Source organism: Anas acuta, chromosome 3 (genome assembly GCF_963932015.1).
Source record: "Anas acuta chromosome 3, bAnaAcu1.1, whole genome shotgun sequence".
Lineage (NCBI taxonomy): Eukaryota > Metazoa > Chordata > Aves > Anseriformes > Anatidae > Anas > Anas acuta.
In genome coordinates this window covers 90610906-90631823 of record NC_088981.1, presented here as the reverse complement: position 1 = coordinate 90631823, position 20918 = coordinate 90610906, and the positions used below count along the sequence as shown (strand labels likewise).

General features: G+C 36.8%; 1 protein-coding gene across 1 annotated transcript in view; it reads right to left on the bottom strand.

Annotated features, from left to right (window-relative positions):
- Positions 1-20918, bottom strand: part of EYS (eyes shut homolog) — an 830760-nt gene that overhangs the window by 268379 nt on the left and 541463 nt on the right. Inside the window, exons 32-33 of the mRNA XM_068678264.1 lie at positions 16779-16969; positions 15000-15091 (exon numbers count right to left, since the gene is read on the bottom strand). Of these exons, the coding sequence (XP_068534365.1) occupies positions 15000-15091; positions 16779-16969 (283 nt within the window). The remainder of the gene's footprint in view (positions 1-14999; positions 15092-16778; positions 16970-20918) is intronic.

Below are 20918 nucleotides of genomic sequence, written 5' to 3'. Positions count from 1 at the left end.
GAAATGATATTGGAAATCTAAGCAGTGTAATTGCTAAAAAAGTCAAAACATAGTGAATGAATTAAAAAGTTAGACCATTTTAACAGCAAATAGGTTTTTAATTTGACAGAAAAACATTTATTGACCTAAAAACTTTTAAATATCCATTTTCACCACACAAAAGAGATAATCCAGAAAAGCAATTTGAAATACACTGCATTTTACAGCACGCAGACCTACTGTAATCTGTAATACTTATTTTCAAAAGCGTCATTCCTAAGACTGAAAGCAGTAATATCAGGCCCTGATATTAACACATCCATTCCCTTCTCCCTCTCCCTGTCTACACATCCCTTAACAGTGTCACTCTTAACAGAATCAATACATTGTTAACAATAAACAGAAGGTGCAAAGTAAGTAATTTGGTTTTCTTTCATTTATTTTTACTGACAAAAAGCTTATTTACATTCCTGTAACCAACTGGCTGCAAGGCCTCAGTCTTCATGAAGAAAGAAAGCATGGTGGAGAAATACCAGAACTAAACAAGAGCCTCCCAGGTAGGGATTTCTTTCAGCAAATGAAGCAGAGGAGTTCTGGTGAAGCTCAGTGTCAAAGAATCAGTGTACAACCAGCTGTATGTGTAAAAGCATTCAAGTGCCTTTGTAATACAGGTGCCACGAAAAATCTGTGTAAAAATAGAGTATACTAAACAGAACTATATAAACCTAACAGCATGTATTTTTGTTAGGATGCTATAAATAAGGCATGAATTTAGTTTATGTTTGATAATGCAAGATCAGCTTCTGAAACAGTTAGTTACAAAAAAAAAAAAAAAAAAAAGCATTGCAAAGCAGTTTCTTCATTATCTTCTCTAGATAATGTCATATAAAGGATTTTTCACATACCATTTGATAAGGTCTCCTATCTTTTTATTGAGAGGATGAAGACTCCACATTAGCGACATTTGCAAACAGTTCTCTGATTATTTCCTGTGTAATTCTGGTTTTGTGATATATTCAGAGAAAAATGTGAATGTGGTATTAGCCTTTAAACTGAAAGGCCTATATACATTTTTGTAGGCAAAACAAACAACATGTCCATCCTACGGTGAATAAATTTGCATGAAAAACATAGTTTTGTTGATAAAATCAATATAAGATAAAGGAAATTACACAGGGCTTCTGTGGGCAAAAAAATAAATTAAGGAATCAGTTGATGAGACCAAAAAAAACAAAATCACCTAATTTTTTACAAGTTTTTTTTTAAACTTGCTAATTATTGAATTATTATTATTTTTTTTCCTGAAACTTGCTAACCTGAATGAGGGCAAGGAAGAAATTGTAGCTAGAGCTGCAATCACGGAATGAAATGTTTTCCTGCCATGTTTGGTAGATAAGCAAATGCACAGGGTGCTGCAGCACACTGTATTCATTACTTGCTTACAAAGGAAGTTTGCTGATAATGCATGTAATTTCATCCGTGCATTCTCAGTGGCTCTGTTTGCTACGATCAAGCTGTTTTTTCCTAAGGCTTGAACCCAGTGTGACAGCCTGACTGCAGTCATTCTGCAGCAGAAAGCTTTGGTGAGGGTTCTAAAGGAAAAAAGCAGTGACTTTTAAAGATCTAAAATGTCTTCTCTTTCTGATAATAGGACATAATATTAATCAATAAAGGGATAACAATACTGTCATAATCTTTCTGAAATATTTTATATCAGATGTTTTAATGCACCATAATTCTTAAGATTGGAACAGAAGAAGGTTAGGAAAGGAACTGACAGGAAGAGTTTTCATTTTTGATTTTTTTTTTTAAACTCATTTACAGATGTGCTAAACAAAAGAAAGCTGACCACACAACACCTTTTTTTTTTTCCAAAATAATAAGTTACTGTTTTTCTTCTATGTATTTTGAGTTGCTAACACCGTAACTGGTTATATGACCACATGGGTTCTTCTACTATGCAAGCCCTCTATTTAAAAATACAGTTCTTTTCACAGTGGCTTTAGACCTGTTTGTTAGCTCTTCCTTAAAAGCTTCTATGATGAATTTGCAGAGGTATTTTTGTGTGCATATATAAACGTATTTTGAAATTAATTCCCAGTACTTTATGTCAGAAAACAAGTTAATGCAATTCAGTAGTGTGTGAGCTGCCTTCACCCTGTGCTTGTTAGAATGTCTGCCGTGAACCTTTGATTGTGTTTGATTGAATGTAGCAGGGTCTGGCCAAATTAGAATAACAACCTTAAACCATTATTGTTTAGCATTTGCTGATGATACAATCACCGGGTCGCATATGCACTCTATGAAATTTCCATCAGGCTTTTAAAATACTTTTTCTACAATCAGCACATTGGGTGTTTTAAAAGGTCAAGTAAGAAGACAGGGCTTTTTGCATAATTATAAATGTGGAAATGCATACAGCAACAATCGAGCACTTTTGCTGGGTAAGCTACCGGTAATTGTGCCTCAGTCCAACCCAGCAGTAATAGTTCACAGATTTCTCATTTGTACTTACATAAATGTAATGATTAAATACGGGCCTATTAATTATAACCTGAAGATGAGTTCTATCTAAACAGTGTTAAATCCATTGCCCAATGCATTCCGGGTTGGAAGGACGGAAAGGTCAGATAATCACTTGATAACTGCTGGGGAAAAGGTACCTAAGCATGACAATAGCTTTATGAAATCCAAAATCTTTTACATAATGTCCTTACTTGCTGGCATTTGTCAGTGAAGATTAAACGGCATGTTTGGGATTATCATAAAATGGTAAAAAGGTAATAAAACAAATGGGGGAAGAGGAGGAGGGAAAAGGGGATGTCCAGAGAAAGTGGCGTAAAGCTCTTTTAATCTGGTTTTCCTGATAAGAAAGGTAAACCTCTTGTTCTAGAAACAAGACTGAAACTTTTACCTGCCTAGCAATTTCACATCGAATGTGATCAAGAGTAAACAATTCACTAATTACCCTTGAAATATTTAGGATGTGATGTTAGCATTCAGTCTATTAAACAAAAACCACAGTAGGTCTGCAAACAACTGTGTCAAATATGAGTTGTGAACTGCAAGAACGAAAGAGAAGTTTTATTATCATATATGCTAAAGAAAACACACCCAAGTTCCCTGATTTTGTTGAAGACAACTGATTAATTAAAGCTCAGAAGCATATTTCATTTTCACTGTGCTTAATCACTACTTTGTAGATTTGTTAGCTTAAAAAAAAAATAAATCAGAGCAATCTCCACTGTTTCCCTCTGTTTTCACCCAGCATCAAGTAGATCCTTCCAGCAGCCAGGCTGTGACCCATGGCCCGACTCCAGCCATTGATGCTGAGCCCTGCACTTACTTTGCTCTCGCCCCATAGGCTGGTTGGGAGCACACACTGCTCCTGCCCCATGATGGGTAGTTAAAGACCCATAAAGGCTCCAGGAGCTGACACTGAGACCCCACTGACCCTGGTAGCTGACAAAACACACAGCCAGTGGTGCCATACCCCTCGTCTGACTCCAGCAGCTGGCACCAATTGTCACTCACGATGGTGTCCCCAGGCTTAAAGTCTGTAGGACCTCCCCTCCCCAGATCCAGAGAGCTCCAGCTGTGGACCCCCACTCGCTCCAGCCGCCGGCACCACAGGCTGGGGTCCCCACACCTGTAGCTGGCACCAGCTTCACTCCCGTACCCACAGGTCTCGTCAGCAGCTGGCACTGAGCCCTTGCAGTACACACACAGTGAGGAAGTGCTGAGCTGGTTAAGATTTAATGAGGATGTGTAAGGAGAAAGGACAGAGTGCAGACAAGCAGAGTGACTGCTGCATTTTACACACAACCGACCCCTTTTATAATTTTTTTCTGCATTTTTCCCTCTTTGCTCCTCCTTTTTGCCCTTTCCCCTGCAGTCCCCTCATGGGTTAACAGAGCTCTCTGATTCCTGTGCCTCTCCCAGTCTGCCTGTCCCTGTTCACAGTTTCACCAGCCTCAAACTCCAGGCTGATCTTCCTGAAGTGGCAGCTGCAGCTTCTCCTTAGCCCATCAATTAGTGCGACAGGGAAGTTTGTTCCTTGTCATTGTCTCCACGTTTGCTTTGTTAGCTCTGTGTCTTGGTAAACTTCGTTTCTGGCTTCCCCCTTTTGCCTTAGTTTCCCAGCTGATGAGGTCCCTGAGCAGATAACCTTGAACATCCCTGCAGTCTCACTGTCCTTATCAATTAGTGTGGGGGGCCAGGCTTGATTCCCATCACTCCTTCCTCATTTTTTTTTGTCACGTTTGTGTCCTCCTCCCTTTCTTATCCCTTATGGTAGGTACTGAAGGAGCTCCTTGACCAGATAACCATAAAGGAGCCATCATTCCCCATCCACATACCGTTACACTCACGTTACCCTGTGTACATTTATTTAGATAGGCAACATCAGTTACTCTCAGAGTCATTACGTTTTCACCCTGCAGTAAGATGCATCGCTTTAGACTCCTCACATCTGCTGGTCCTGATCTTTCCCAGCTGAGACACCAGGGTAACACGCTCTTTAACGTTGCAGATGAACTAATGAGTCAACAACATATTTTTTTCTTGTTCCCTCTGACAGCACTTATATTTCCTGGAGTTGATTTCGCAGTCTGGTCTTGCAGAGTGAGATAACTTAATAAGTAAGGACAGTGAAATGAATGACAAGGCATCATGTAAAGGTCTCTAAAAATATGGAGAGAAAAAATCTTTGGATTACATTCTAAGTAATGAATAAATATGGTTCCTCCTTATTCTTTTCACAAAGGTTACACTTGCATTAATAAATGAAAAAGGTCCACAACATGAGGTTCTGACACATAATCATCCGTATTTTTATCAAGTTATCCCTGTTCCTGTAAATGTTGCCACCCCTCTAGTATCACCTGTGAAACTGAAAAGATTTAGAGTAAAAGGTTAGAGTAGTTCAGGAATCATTCCTATTCTGAATGTTGCCAATGTATTCTGCAAGAAGTATTTTTATAGGCATGTCAGTTGGCATCAGGTCCAGAGAACAGTCTTCAGATGATTTTATTTACTCCTATATATTTAGCTGGAGAAGTGGTCTTTGGCCACTTCTGTCTTTGCAATTTGGAGAGCTTTAAGTTTCTTGATGCTCAATTGTAACAACCTTAAATGCTATTTACACTAATTAAATATGCATTTCTTTCAAGCTGATCAAGCTGATGCAGGCAGATGCAAGTAAAGTGTCATTTACTGAACAGCTTGGCCCAAATGAGAGTACTGTACCCAAACATTCAGACAGTGGCAAGCTTAGAGTTGGATTTAGACTTGCAACACTGAAATTTTATTTCAAGTGAAACAGAAAGACTGCACTGCATAGGATGACACTTACACAGTGGGAATTCATATTGATATGATCTTTAAGGGTCAGGATTATTTCTGGTCTCTATACCCTGTCTGTGTTCTCCTCAGCATCACTTCCACGACTGTGGCATGGGGCCATGGCAGCCGTAGAACCCTGAATCCACTGTTAGTATCGATGTGTGGTTTGATGTTCCCCAGATAATCATTTAGAACAAAGTTTTAGGTATGTTGCATGTTATCAGAGTCTACTGTTTTTATGTTTCTGTCCCTGCAACAAGTTTTTTCAGAAGATAAAGCAGAAAACTTTCATTTGTACAAGTGAGACTGAAGAACTCCTTTGAGATCCCAAGTAAAAGAGAGCAGCAATGACAAATTATTTTTGCATTACCTAGTGAACAAGAATAGACCACTACATGACAGAGATATGCTTCTTTGATGATCCTGAATTTTAACCTCTGAACGTCTCCTTTGATGGCAGAGTTCTGAAAAGATGTATTATGTGATTTGTACCCAAGATGTGGCATGACTAACTAAACTTTTATCTTATAAAAAGGCTGTAAAACAACAGTTTGTATTAAGCTAATTGGCCATATTGTTATTACCTGTTATTATGACCAATTTAGTATAATTAAATCCACTGCATTCGATTACGTTGTTAGAAAAAGGCAGTTGCTTATTCTCTGTTGACTCTCATGAAGACTATGAAAAATAATTATTCTTTGTGCAATATAAAGACCATGCACAACATATTGAGCTTTGATTTCCCGATGGCTTTTCATTCCAGATAATATTTTTGTACATAATATTGATGCAAAAGAATACATTATTTAGCTGTAAACAAATGTGCTTTTGTAATATTAAAAAGATAAAAACTTGATGTCTAAACTTAAACTCAGCTATGCAAAAGCCGTCATTACAATTAATATGTGTTCAGCATTTTTAACAAATTAAGAATTTGGAACCTTGAAGAAGAGAAATAGTTATCCATATTTCCACTGAGGTTTCCAAAAGGTATTTGGATCTTTGTGATGTTCAATTTTCCATTTGCCCAAGCAAATACCTATGTAGATATATACATTCATGCATACGTAGAGATAATCTCTGCATTTAGTACTATAAAAGACTGACAGCGAGAAACTGACAATCTCATTAATAGGAGAAAAAAAAAAAGGAAAGCACTTCTAATAAAGTATTTGGAATATTTTCCCATAATTCTTTTTTTTTTTTTTTTTTTTAATGATAGATTTTCTGTCATTGCCTCAGTTTTATTTTCGATGTTTTGATTTCTTAGAAGATTTGATGAGTGCAAATTTTTCTGAGATGTATATGCAAGGAAAAGGTCTACTCCCAGTATTCTCAGATTCTGGAAACAAACTGCAAGGTTAGTTTCCAAATATTAATTCCAGTTTTCTCTGTAATCATTCCTCTATTTTACTATTCTTTTTTTTTTTTTTCTCTGTGAAATCTTTGTTTTTGTTGAATGAATAAAGCACTTGTTGCAGAGACTTCAGAATGGTAAAGGGTATTCTGACACATCCAGCAATGCAGAACTAAGACCTTTACTACATAATGCTCTAAATGAGTATGCTCATGCAACGTTAGCAGCATAACAGCATGGCATTCTTTTTTTTCTGACAGAAAGCTGGTTTCTGAAATGTAAACTGCTCATTATAAGAAGATGAGATTTAAGTTAACATTTTGGAGAAATGCTAAAGTAAAGGGAGGACTGGGAACATGTATAGCAGTTACAGAGCCTGGGTCATTTCCCTAGCACTTCCAGTACAGCTGTAGGTGTGGTCTGACTGCCTGCTGAAGCAAAAAGGAAAGTTCCAGCTTTTACTCCATAGGCATTCACACATTCCCTCTCTTCTCTTTGCACAGCAATCTGCACTAAGGAAATCACTCAGCTGAAAACAAAAATAGTACATATTTTTAACTAGATCATGTCTCTGTATGAGCTCTAGTCACTGGATAAGGTGGGTAAGAAGGAAGACAGAAAATAAAAAGCAGCTTAAACATGAAAAACAGAATAAAAATAAAATAAAATAGAGTCTCCCTGAGGCTAAAAGACTCTCTATAACGGGACTTACACATCTTCCATTGAAGTGACCTCCAAAAAGACCCAAAAGGAGCCCACTCTTTAAAGGTAGGTTTTGTTTAGAGCACAAAATAACCAGAGTGTAAAAAGATAACTTTTTAAACAATGAAAATTCAGAACTAATTGTGATAGATTAAATAAGGGGTAATGTAAACATATTCTCTATCTTGAAGAAATTTCATGCTATTTTTGTTGGTTCTGAACAAAACTTTCCTTCCATACTCTTACAGGGGTCATCTTAGTGTTTGCTTCCTACAGCAGGCAGAATCCTGTTTTATTTCCTGCGTTCTCCCAGTCCACACTGCTGCTGCAGACTTTGCAAGCTCCATCCTGTCCTTCAGGGAAGAGAAGCTTATTTGCTTTCAGAAGAAGCGCAATCTCCCTCCCTCCAGATGGCTCTGATTGAAAGTGCATCATGCAGGATAAAGCAGAAAGACAGCTTCCTTCTTACCAAGTAGGAGTTGCAGTGTGCAGTATTCGCACGGCATTCTCTGAATAAACAAGACAGCTATACTGCTTCTCCTGCTCTCTGTGTGTGCCTCTGTCTTCTGTGAAAAAGAATGCCTTGCATTATCTTTCAAATACTCATGCTGCCTCAGTACAAGGATTTTTATAAAACTCATGCCTTCGGGCTTCTGGATGCAATGTGCAGTGCCTAACAGCATTTTTCTCCCATTACTGAGCTGGCTAATTAATTTTGTTTTTCCATACTCTGTGACACTTCTCAAATAGCAGAGCTTGAGATTTGCGGGGAAAGCATATCTAGCAAGTAAAAAGTTTTTTTGAGATAAGTGTGAATTACACTTCTTAGATGTCTGCCACTATTCATGTAGTCAGGGTGACATACCTAAGAGACACAGGGCTAGCAGGGTATGAAAGGAATTGTTACCCAGCTTTGTTTCAGCCTTTCACTGAAACCCCACTTGTTGGGGCTTGCCAGCCAGAATCATTTGGATATACATATTCTTCACAATACTGTGGTTTTAGGCAGAGGTGACAATAGCAGAATGTACCTTAGGAAGATGTCGAAGAAATACAAGTTTGATTCAAATTAAGTTTGTAGCTTTCTGAACAAAATTCTGATCAAAATTCTGAAATAGATGAGGTCAAGTTAATGACTTTTTGGTGGTCAAATGGGTGGTTACGGTGGTTACTTCTTGACTGAAACTCCAAACCCAAGAAATTTTATCTGCAGTAAAAATGGTAGCTTACGTTATCTTATCCTGTAATATTCAAGTGATGTAAGAATTATCATGAAGGGGAAAAGAAATTATATTAAATATCTTTAAATGCTACACTATTTTTTCCCCGTAAGTTCCCTTTATGATGTCTGTTGTATTTGCTCTTATTAAATATGCATATATTGTGTAAAATATATTGGCATCAGATGTGAAAGCATGAGAACTTAAAATCACTATTTTTTAGGAAGTCAAAGGGCAGAGCACTTTTAAGTATATAAAAATAAAAAGATTGTCTGTATTGTGTACATTAGGTATGCTTTCTAAAAAACTATTCAGAAATTGGATACTATTATGTTCTATTATTTCTCTATAAGTAAAAGTTATTTCAAATGTATAAAAGATGTCAACTACTTCATTTTAAATTAGCAATTTGGGCTATTCTGAGAATGAAAAGTCTGGGAAATTAATAGTGTGAAGAATAGAGTTAAAAGTTTCTGTACAGATCACATGGGATATCATAGGATTTAAATGTGCTTAAACATAGAAACAGTTAAGGATATGTCCTCAGGTAAAGCCTTTGGCAAATACATAAAATGTTGAAAAAGTATTTCTAAAAGATAGGGAATTTTGTGCTATGCAGCAGTGAGTAAGAGTTGTTTCTTTGCTTTTCTACTGAAAAGGAACAAAGAAAGGCAACTGAAAGTAAGGAAAAATTATAGTTTCAGAATCTAGAAATAAAAATACAGTTTTGTTTCTTATTATAATGACACTTCAAAGAAGAGCGGATGGCTTTAGTAAAGCAGTTCTACTAAAGTTTAAGATGTTCTCTTTTCAGAAAACAAAAACAAAACCAAAAATGGTCAAAACACTAAAAACTAGTACTTTGAATATACCAAAGATTAATAGAAGTTAAATGCTTTGACACATTGTACAAGAAACTCAGTTCTGGTACCTGTACACAAAAATAATCTTCAGCAACAGAAATTAATGCTTACTCTCAAAACAAACTGGGTAAGTATAATTTCATTTCACATTCCTTCAGCACCATATTCTATCAGTGCATTCTCAGCACTCATCCAATGCATAAAGCAATTTGTTTATCTAAGTTTATTATACTTTAATTGTTCTGATGATTTTTTAGTGAAATGCTGTATTTGTATTTACATTGTTATTCATCTCCAGCATCTAAAAAGTCATTATTTCCATAGTGCTCTAAGTTATTAGAAATGGAGGATTAGGTTCTTGGCCAAAAAATTGTATAACCTGAAAAACATTTTTGACTGAACATTTATTCTTAAGAAGCACCATTATTTATTTTGAACACTTGACCTCCAAATAGAAAGATACTTTAAGCTACATTTAAATTATCAAGTATTTATGAGATAAAGTAATGAATACCATTAGTCACAGGAGGGAATGTTTTTCACCCAACTCCCTTTCTACTTATCTGTGAAACGATTAAAATCAAATTAATTCCCTAAATGTACTGCATGGGGTTGCAGAATGAACTGGAAAATATATAAACAGTCATTCTGCCTATGAAGATTTCAAAACTTTTCCTCTGTTTAGTGGTTTTTATTCATATCTGTTTTTAATCTCACAGTTCATAAATCAGAATCTCCTTTGATTTTCTTGGTTCAATCCAGCATCGCCATTTCTGTGGCAGAGTCATGCTCTGTCAGTGGGCTATAACAGTGTCACCATGGAACAGAAATCTTCAACACTTAGAAGTTAAAGGCTCCTACTTTTTGAACTACTTGTGCCAACAGCTCATCTTTATTGTTGCAAAACCAGTTTCTTTTTTCTTTCAGATATGTACCAAAACACCCTTTCTGGGGGATATTCTTCACTTCTTGCCTTTCATCTCTTTGATAGTCAGCAGACAAATTTTAGGTTATACCTCCTAAAATGTCTTAAATTTCCTAAAGTGTCTTGCAGCTGATGCAAGTCCATTGATAGCTTCCTTCTGAGAGGCCCAGAAAATGCAAAGAGCATGAAGCTATATTACACCAATAATACACTTCCTAGAGCATGAGCACACTTCTAATTAACTAGTGGCCACTGTTGTTAGTAACTTGTGGCTTACACTGGCTTTTGAGGAGATGGCCAATTTGGGATGTTTCCATCAAGTAGGGTACATTGCATTTACACAGTACTCAAAACAGCAGGGGGATGACCTCTTCACCTATATGCTCCTATGTTCCAGATTAAGACCAATGCTCAGCACCTTTGTGATAAAATACAAATAAGAATTTATCATTGAAAAAGCAACAACACAGAGGGATCCACAGCTCAACACAATAAGAAACAGGCTTCCCTATCAATGTCTGCATTTTTTTTTCCTAACAATTTTATCTATTATCTGCTTATCTTACCTGTCTGAAAGCCCTAGGGAAGATATGGGCTTTGTAGCGTATTCTGAAGGGTAATATATACAACATATTTGGCACCACATGGATTATTTCAGGCCTTCATGAAAAGCTATAAACAAACAAGCAAAGTGCAAGCTCCAGAGTGAGCATATGTTGCATTATGCCATGATTAGAAAGATCCTTTTCTGACTAGAAGAATCAGAAAACATCCACATCTCAAAACCAAGGCAATCAATCACCAGAAGCCCTATAGTTAACTAGTGAAAACCTCAAATTACAAACATTATGAGTTAAAGAAGAACAATGCACTCTATGCAGATGATTTCTGGGCTGATGCAGCTTCTATGCCAGTTTTCTAAACCTACTGGTCAGGGTCAAATAAACAAAAAGGACGAACTGGATAGACTCATTTTAAAGAAAGAAGCTGTATCAGTGACATCTACTGTATAATCAATTTATAAACTGCTAGATTTGCTAAAGTGACTGCCAACTGTGATCTAAGTAAAAATAATTTAATTTAATGAATGAAATGAAGATACTATTATTATCCGTACTGAAATGACTGTTGTTCAAATGGAGCATAATAGACCAAGCAAAGGACACATTTCTAATATTGCAGATGAAGTGTGGCCTGTTTCTACAATACATGCTACTTTATCAACTTGTTTTGATGTCAAAGATTGAAAAAGATAAATATTAAGCAGTTAATGAAGGAGGTTTTTTAATGGGTAGAATAAGAAGTCTGTGGTAGAAAATCCCCCATATTGCCAGAGGTAACTGCGTATTCTCAACTAAAACAAACTTCTCAGTGCTTGGATCTCTTTACTGTTTTCTTTTCCCATAGTGTCCTGTAAAAATCCAATCCCTGTGAGGTTTTTCCATATCCAAATTTTCACTGTTGCATTTTCACATTCTTAAGAACACAAAACCCAAACAATCAGATATGCGAGTAAAACAGACACAATGATTTTCATTAATAACTAGACTTACTAAACAACTGCACTAGCTTACATATGAATAAGGGCTTTAGGGCACTGCTTTCTGGCAAACCTTGGCAACATGATTGATTTAAACAACCAACATCGTATATAAAGATTTATCTGGGACAAAAAAGCGATATCCTATCCAAAATTATCAATATATCCAAGATCTGTGATGAAAATCTAGTCCTCTTATTGTATCTAATTTTATTCAGTTGTTACAGTTGTAGCCACAATATTCCATCATGATGAAAAATGTATTTCAGCAATGCTGCTATTTTACTTTCAGTATGAATATTCTGGTGAACTATGAAAACTGGATACAGTGTAGTGTCTGACAGTAATCTGCATGTTTATTTGCAAACATTAGAAGGTGTGACATTCCTTTTATTCACACCAGCAATGACTTCTGAGGAATAAAGTAAGCAGTAAAATACACTCCTGTAAGCAGAAAAGGAAGATATTATCATTAATTTTCACTGTGTTTCATCTTGTATTACACTGCAGTACTTTTGATTCTATTTCTTTCATTTAATATGATACTATAAAGGCAGTATATTCTTCACAAGTTTAACTTCAGTAACTGAAATGCATTGCTTTTAGGGAATTTGGCAAAAATCTTTCCATCATAGGGCCACCTCAAAGGGGCTCCAAAGAATTTGGAATACTTTAATGAGAATGATCAGTTTCTTTCAACAACTAGTACAAGAACCATATAATTTTTTAATTATTATTATTACTCGTGATATTTAGTCATAATTCTCCACATCTGCAGAACAAAGAAGATCCCACACTGTGCACATACACTATGTTACAGTAATCAGTAACTCCTACATTCCCATCCTGGCTTTGCCAACTTCCCACGTAGCGTTATTCAGAACTTAACTTTCTTATCTCACTGTAAGTCAATTTTGTGATGACTAAATAATGTTTGCAAAGCTCTAGGCAGCTGTTGAATAAGCTACTGCAATTTTCCACCAAAGTTATTTTAAGTTTTACTATGCCTTATTATACCACAGTTGATTAAATCTAATGTTAAAGTAATAAAACAAATAACACACGTTCCAAGAATGACCATATTAACTATAATTGTCAACAATACATTTTTTTTAGTAGAAAGAAGCAGTGGATATTATACTTATCAGTTCAGAATATGCATTTGCTTAACTCGAGCACATGTGAAGACACACTAGATTAAAACAAGATGAAGCAACTTCTAACCAAATCCTTCTGACATCTGCAACATTAAGTTTTCAAACTCTAAAACAATTTCCAAAACCATTTCCAGTCCATTAGAGGGGGCTGAGTGATTAACAACTACTCAGTACATATTCTAAATCCCATTAATGTTACACATTCCCTCTTTTTTAACATGACAGATCGGTTCAGCTCATCTTACCTGAGCTGTCTTTTAATATTCACCATTCACTGCTTCCTTCTCGGCTCAAAAGAAACACTGGAAATAAAAATGGGGCTGTTTTTCTCTCCAGCTATTGGCATGGACTGGTTTGAAGATTCAAGTTCTTTTCTGCTCAACGGAGTTTGTATTGGCTTTACATTGCAAGGTTTTGGTAGTGGGGGGCTACAGTGGTGGCCTCTGTGAGAAGAATCCAGAAGCTGCCCCATGTCAGATAAGGGCCAATTTCATCTGGCTCCAAAGGGACCCACTGCTGGCCAGAGCCGAGCCAATAAGCGATGTTGTTTGTGTCTCTGGGAGAGCAGACTTAAGAAAAGGGAAAAAACCTGCTGTGCAACTGCAGCTGGGAGAGAGGAGTGAGAAGCAGCCCTGCAGTCAGTGCAGCAGGAGGCAGGAGGTGCTCCAGGCACGCAGCAGCAGTTCCCCTGCGGCCTGTGGAGAGGCCCCTGGTGGAGCAGGCTGTCCCCCTGCAGCCCATGGGTCCCACATGGAGCAGATCTCCACGCTGCAGCCTGTGGAGGAGCCCCTGGTGGAGCAGGTGGATGGGGCCTGGAGGAGGCTGTGGCCCATGGAGAGCCCCCACAGGAGCAGTCCCCGGGCCGGAGCTGCAGCCCGTGGAGAGGAGCCCACACAGGAGCAGGGGGTCTGGGGGGAGCTGCCACCCGTGGGGGACCCGTGCTGGAGCAGTTTGCTCCTGGGAGATGGACCCCGTGGTATGGAGCCATGTGGGAGCAGTTCTTGAAGAGCTGCTGCCTGTGGGCAGCCCCTGCAGGCTCAGTTTGGGAAGGATGGCATCCCATGGGAGGGACCCCATGTGGAGCAGGGGCAGGGAGTGACCATGAAGGAGTGGTGGAGACAAAGTGTCAGGGACTGATTGCAGACACCATTCACCATTCCCCTGTGCTGCTCAGGGGGAGGAGATGGAAAAAGGTGGATAGGGGAAGGTGCTTTTAATTTGTTTTCTTTGTTTCTCACTTTTCTAGCTTGTTAGTAATAGGCAATAAATTTCTCCAATATCCCTGTGCTGAGTCTGTTTTGCCCAAGATGATAATTGTTGAGTGATCTCCCTGTCTTCATCTCAACCCTTGAACCCTTTTCATTGTATTTTCTCCCCCTTTCCCTTGAAGACAAAGAGTGAGAGAAGGGTTGCAGTGGATGTCAGTTGCCCCACAACGTAAAGCCACCACAGATTTGAACAAAAAAAAAAATCCATAAAGTAGGTGCATTTACATCATGGTAGTTAATTCAGCCCTGAGTTTCAAGGATTACCATATCATTTTTTTTTCTATTAGTCACATTTCACTGTCAGGAATTGAGCTTTTTCCTGGACTAGGTTTGGGCCTACTGCACAATATCTTCCCTGCCTGAATGCTCGTGCTTTTATGCTACATGATAGAGAGGAAAATAAACGTATTCCCTTTAAGCACATTGCTAATCTGGTAAGCACTGTCCAACTGTACTATAGTTTGAAGCACTCTTTCCAAGGATATGTCGTATTCCAGGCTGCCATAGCATGATTTCATTGCACATATTTAGGTATCACTTAGAGCTAATGAGATATAGTGCCATTAGAATGAACTAACTGTCCAACCTAGATGATCTTTGAGGTAATTATAAACACAGACAACAGTAAAGTGTAACACTTACCTAATTTGCACTTTATACCAGTGTCCATCATCCACTCTAGCTGTAGTTGTGATGTTTTTGACTTCTGCTGCTTCATCACATAGAAACTGGTACTACAGAATGGGAAAAATGATTTTCTTACATTATTCCTAATAATTAAACAGCTACTGGCTTAGAAACTTAAAAAGAATGAATGGTTGCATAAAAACCTGAGGCATGTCATGCATATCAAGAAAAACTAATGTTTCATTAAAGATCTGGATCAGGAAATCTATCATAGCAGAAATATACAAGCACACATAAATGTTTCCTAGCCTGCATGAAAATGCTTTCATCATTGTGTATTTTGCAATCAGATTGTATTATTATTGTAGACCTGATTTGCAAAAAAGTTGACCATCTGCAACCCAGATGAAATTAACATTGGCCATGGGTGAATTTTACTTACCATTTTATGGCCTCCTTACACTTCCAAACACGTAATGTAGCATGCAAGCCTGAGCATTTAGGAACACCATTTAATTTCCTATACTAATGTGAACAAGCACTTGATTTCATGGTTTGTCTACTTGTAATTGTAGCTTGATTGTGAGCTTAGAACCATTTGTTCATTGGGCTTTAAATCTACATTTAATTGACCGGTTTTGTGAATGATTAAGTGAATTCAATTAGTTTTAACATGGCACACTGGGATCTCTGAATAGATTTTTGTCAGTTAAAGTACTTTCATATTTTATGGTGTTTATGATATGTTAGAAAAATATTTTTCTGCATCATTACTTTACCATGAATACAAGTAAGATGGACTTAAAGCCATCAACGTTTTCTAAACCTTGCCCTGCCCCAACTAATCTTGCTTGTTCTGGATAAAGATAGTCACAATAAAACACAGTAAATTACAATATAACAAAATAAAGAAAAAAGTTATTTTGATTTCTTTCCTTATTACCTGCAATTTACATACCTTTTTTAAAATGATTGTGTTCTTTACAACATGAAGCAAATACACTGTTCCTAACAGTCATTTCACTATCCTTGTAAAAGAATATAATTACAGCCCAACTTTTGGAAATTTATAATAAGAAAAAAGATCCATTAAGAGAAAAGTAACTTCTCTTTTAATATCTTCTTAAACCTCTTCACAAATACAAGTTCTATTTCTTTCTCAGAAAAGGTAAAGATTTACTGGAATATACATTTCATTCCTTAATGTCTATAAACAAATGTATTTCTATTTAGTTGTCCACAACAGCCAAGCAAATCCTGTGGAATTATGAATTAACATGACAGACCAAGTAAAAAGTTTCTACTCAGACACAAGTGGTGAGAAAGTTAGTCTCTCCCCTTACACAGTAAATTTTCCTATGCAAAATTCACTCAGTTCCACAACTTATTCCCTTAAAAAAAAATTCAATGAACTTGCACATGAGCAGGTTCAGTAAGCTTAGGCTTTGTATGTAAGATAAAATAAACAGAAGAAATCTGTTTTTTATTTTGGTCTTTCAGTGTGTACATTTTCTATGAGACATTGCAGTTATAATCACTATTCAGTTGTATTCAAGCACCACCTCTTGTAAGACATACTAATCCTGTCAGACATGATTTTGTCCTACCACATGACAAGTTTGACAATTATTTTCCTTAAAACACTAATGAATCTCAAAAACTTCTATAGCACGTATGATCTTCTATAGTAGGAAACAGAATGAAATATATATATTAAAATATATATATTAAAAATTTGTTATAGATCCTAGATTTTACTTCCATCTCCTTCAGCAGAATATTTTGATGCCTTACCTGTAAGGTGCCATGTCTGATGAAAAGCTGAATTAAAAACTGTCCTATTGTTTCTGGGCTCTGTTCAATATACAGGAGGAGTCCATGAGGATCATGGGTCTTAAATTCCAAGTGGATGAAGTTTAGCATGTTGAAATGCAAGCCTTGAAATTCCAGGTAAGAATCACCATAAAAGCGAGCATAACTAAAATCTGTAAATGGAATTTTGAGAGATACAATAAAAGGCTACAAAGACATTTTTCCTCTTTACTCACAGCATTCTTATCCTGCTAATGGTAGTGAAGATAAAGGCTACTCTTTTACATCTGTCAAGCAGATAGATATGAATCTGAAAAACTGTATTACTTTTCTTCTTTCAAAGACTAATGCTGACAATTTTTAAAACTGGACATAAAGTTTTATATTAACCAGGCAACAAGGATCAGTGCCTGAAAGGAAAGGCTCTGAAGCTAATGGCACTCGGAACATATCTGCCAGCACAGAAATATCTTTTCAACGGACTCTTTGGTTCCTGCATAAACTAAGAGAAGTTATTCACAGTTTTTGATGCAAAACTGAAGGAGTTTGAAAGCCTTTGCACATGGTATTTTGCACATGGTATTTTGCACATGGTATTTTCTTTCTTTCTCTTACTTTTTCTTCCTTCCTATTTATTTTTTGTTTCCCTTCCCCTTTCACAGACTGTGTTTTCACAAGAACAGGGTATTCAACATGCACATATGCACCTGTACACATGTGCACAAATATACACATACATGCACTTAGCTTTTTTACTTGCCAATATTTACAATGAACCTCAGATCACTACATTTATCGGCTCATAAGGAATTAAAAAATGCATCCTCTTCCACACATGACTCAAAAGAAGTTTAGTTGTTTAGTAGTTTTCTTTTAATACAACTATAATATTTTGATTTAGCACAAGCAGAAATATGCTATAGTCTCACTTGAAGAATCACACAACATACAGTTACTTGCTTGATCAACTTTATGAGTCTGTTACAAATTTAAAGATGTATAAACAGTTCGCCAATTTTGTTAAAAATCAGTGCAACAATATGAACCTAGATACAATGCATAGCATGTAATAAGCCAATGATTCTATTTTACTTGGCTCACATTTCACTGCATATTCTGTAGAGTGATTCTGAGTATCTTTAAAGGTAACAAATCCCATTTCTGTTTTCCAAAACAAAATTTCAGTTTGTTTGGATACTGAGTCCAACAGCAAATACGTTATGTGTAAATTCTGAACATCAATGATGCTAGAATAAATTACAAACTACCAATATTGCCCTCTTGTATATCACTATATGTTTTTTTATTTTCATGACTTTTCAGAAAGCTATTTACAAATTTGAGTTCAGAGACACTGAACCAAGTTGTCAAATCTGTAGTAAAATCCTGACCAAAGCTGTTAAAGAAAGATGTGAAAAAGAAATGGGAACAAACCAGTACTATATGTACACATATAATACACAGTAAAAGAAACAAAAAATGTCAAGTAGCACCAGTCAATGACCAGTGATGAAAAAGATGACTTCATAAATTTAAATGTATATGATCTTTAAATTTCTGTTTTGAAATATCAGCCTACATCTGTAAATTTCAGAAAACTCAATTTAAAAAAAAAAAAAAAGAAGAAGAAACTGCACAAAAAAACACCCTCCATTTTATAAACAGAACAAATCCTCTAAAAATTGCAGACACAGCTTTAGAGGATTACTTTCAATCCCCACCCATTATTTGTGTGCCTTCCTGAACTGTAAATCTTCCCCTCTTTCCATTTGCCCTAAATGCCCCTGCACATGGCTTTGCTCCTCCCATGGAACCACTCATTTATCCACATATTTCTGATATATTGATATCTAACCACATCTTTTTCTTGACTTCACTTAGGAGACCAGCTTGGCTGAAGGACAGCAAAGTTGCAGGGAGCATCTCTTTCCTGCAGTCCTCATTCCTTAACTTTTTTTTTTTTTCTTCGGTGTGTATGCAGTGTTCAGCAAAGCAGATCAAAATTATGTCTCTTCTCTGATGTTCTGCTGATGCAAGGCATCTGATCACCTAGAAAGCTCTACAGGGAAGTAAAATCTGTATATTATGGGGAGAATAAAAAAAGACAGGGAGAAAGCAAAGCCATTTATTTACTCATGGTTCCTGAAGCTATATCACAGCTCTGGTAACTGAGGTCATAACTGGATCATCTACTAAATTCCAAGAAGGACTGAATAAACAAGAGCTGGTGGTGTCTACCTTTAGCTTTGTATGAATAATTATAATAGGTACACAGAGCACTGCAGAAGAAAAAAAAAAAAAAAAAAAAAGCTTTATTCTCCCTGACATCCACATCCTTTTGTCTTCCTATGGCCACAAATGACACTGCCTTGTAAAGCAATACACTCCATTGTTCAGTGTATTTAGGGCCAGTTTGGCTTCTTATGGGAAATATATTTATGGTGCAAACCAGAAAGCTTTTTAAAGGAAGCAGTTCAGTAGTTAAATTGCTGAAACAGTGCTCTATGTCCATAAATATGGAAAGAGTTAATGAGAGAAAGCACTGAAAACTATTTAGCAGGCTACAGTTTTTGTTTTTTTTTTAAACCAATAAAAATGTGCTACTTGAATCACAAATGGCTTCATACCTTCACACAATAGCTATTAAAAAACCACCCCTGTGGTTTTACCTATAAGGATTCCTACATTATTTGTAACAATACACAATCTCTTTCCATAGAACATAAGCTTTGCTTATAATCCTCCCACTATACTTAAATGCAGCTTTTTCATTTGACCTCCAGAGCTGGCTTTCTAGATTGTTATTTGTCCTAAAGCAGAGTGCTCATCACCCAACCCTTTCAAAGAAAAAAAAAAAAAAGAAAGAAAGAAATTGAAATTGCATTTTATTTTAACTCTGAATGTCTAACATTTGCTTTCCTAAGAAACAGGAAAGCCCTTTGGCCTACAAAATCTTTTCGGTTGTAGCTTGTTCCCCTGTGTACGTACAGCTCTCCACTTTTTTATCTTTACTTGAATTCACATTAAAATCAGAATGCTAAAAGGTTTCAGACCTAACCATAACAGCAAGCATCTACACAGACAGTTCTGCAAGCCAGTTGACTGACGATCTTCATTAATTCTTGCCAGTAGCTACTGGATTTCCTCACTTCCAGTGAGCTTTGGAAGCCTAAGCTTCAGAATAGAAAGCTTCAAATTTAACACCTGAGTTAGACAAGCGAAGATCCTGTTTTTTTAAAGGCAGGCAGAAATAATCAAAGATTGTAATATGCTCATTAGCCTATCCTATTTTATGGTGGGGCTTCAGTGTCTGGATATTTCTAATGTCTAATGCATACTCTGCAGCTTGCATGGGTTCAGTCACAGAAGGATTCCTGTTAACATCTTCCTTTTTACTGCTTTTCTGTTTTGTTATGTTCCACCTTAGGATAAAACAATCTCATTTAAGCTATCATTTCTTCCCCTTTCATGGTCACATCTTCTGTATCACTTACTATTCTTTGAATTAGAAATACCTTATAGCATTCAAAGAAAAGGCATTAGCACCAGTGGGAAGGACTCTCATGAAAAATATGAACAATTAATTTCCTACTTGGAATTTTTATTTTTTATTTTTTGATGAAGAACAAAAAGAAGGAAAGAAGCAAGCAAGATAAACAGTGGAATTGCAACCCTGGACTCAGAAGAATATATTTTAGTCTCGCTGAAGATCTGTCTGGCAGAATCCCATCAGAAACTGCCCTTGAGGGCAAAGAGGCTCAGGAGAGCTGACTAATCCTCCTCAGAGCACAAGAAAGGAAACACACAGAGCAGGAAGCAGAGACAGGCTGCTTGGAAGGAATACGAGACCAGGAATATGGGGAGTCAGGAAAAACAAGGCTCGATTTGAAACTAGCAAAGGATGTGAAGGGCAACAAGAAAGGCTTCTGTAAGTATGTCCATAGCAAAACAAAGGCTGTGTGGGTCCACTGTTCAGTTGGACCTGGTGAAAAACAGAAGGAAAAAGGTTGAGGTGCTCAGTTTGCCCTAGTTTTCATTGCTGAGGCTTGTCCCCCTGACTCCCAGGTCCCTCCCAGCAGTTTGCAGAGTAAAGCAGTACCCACAACTGAAGATGAAAGTTAG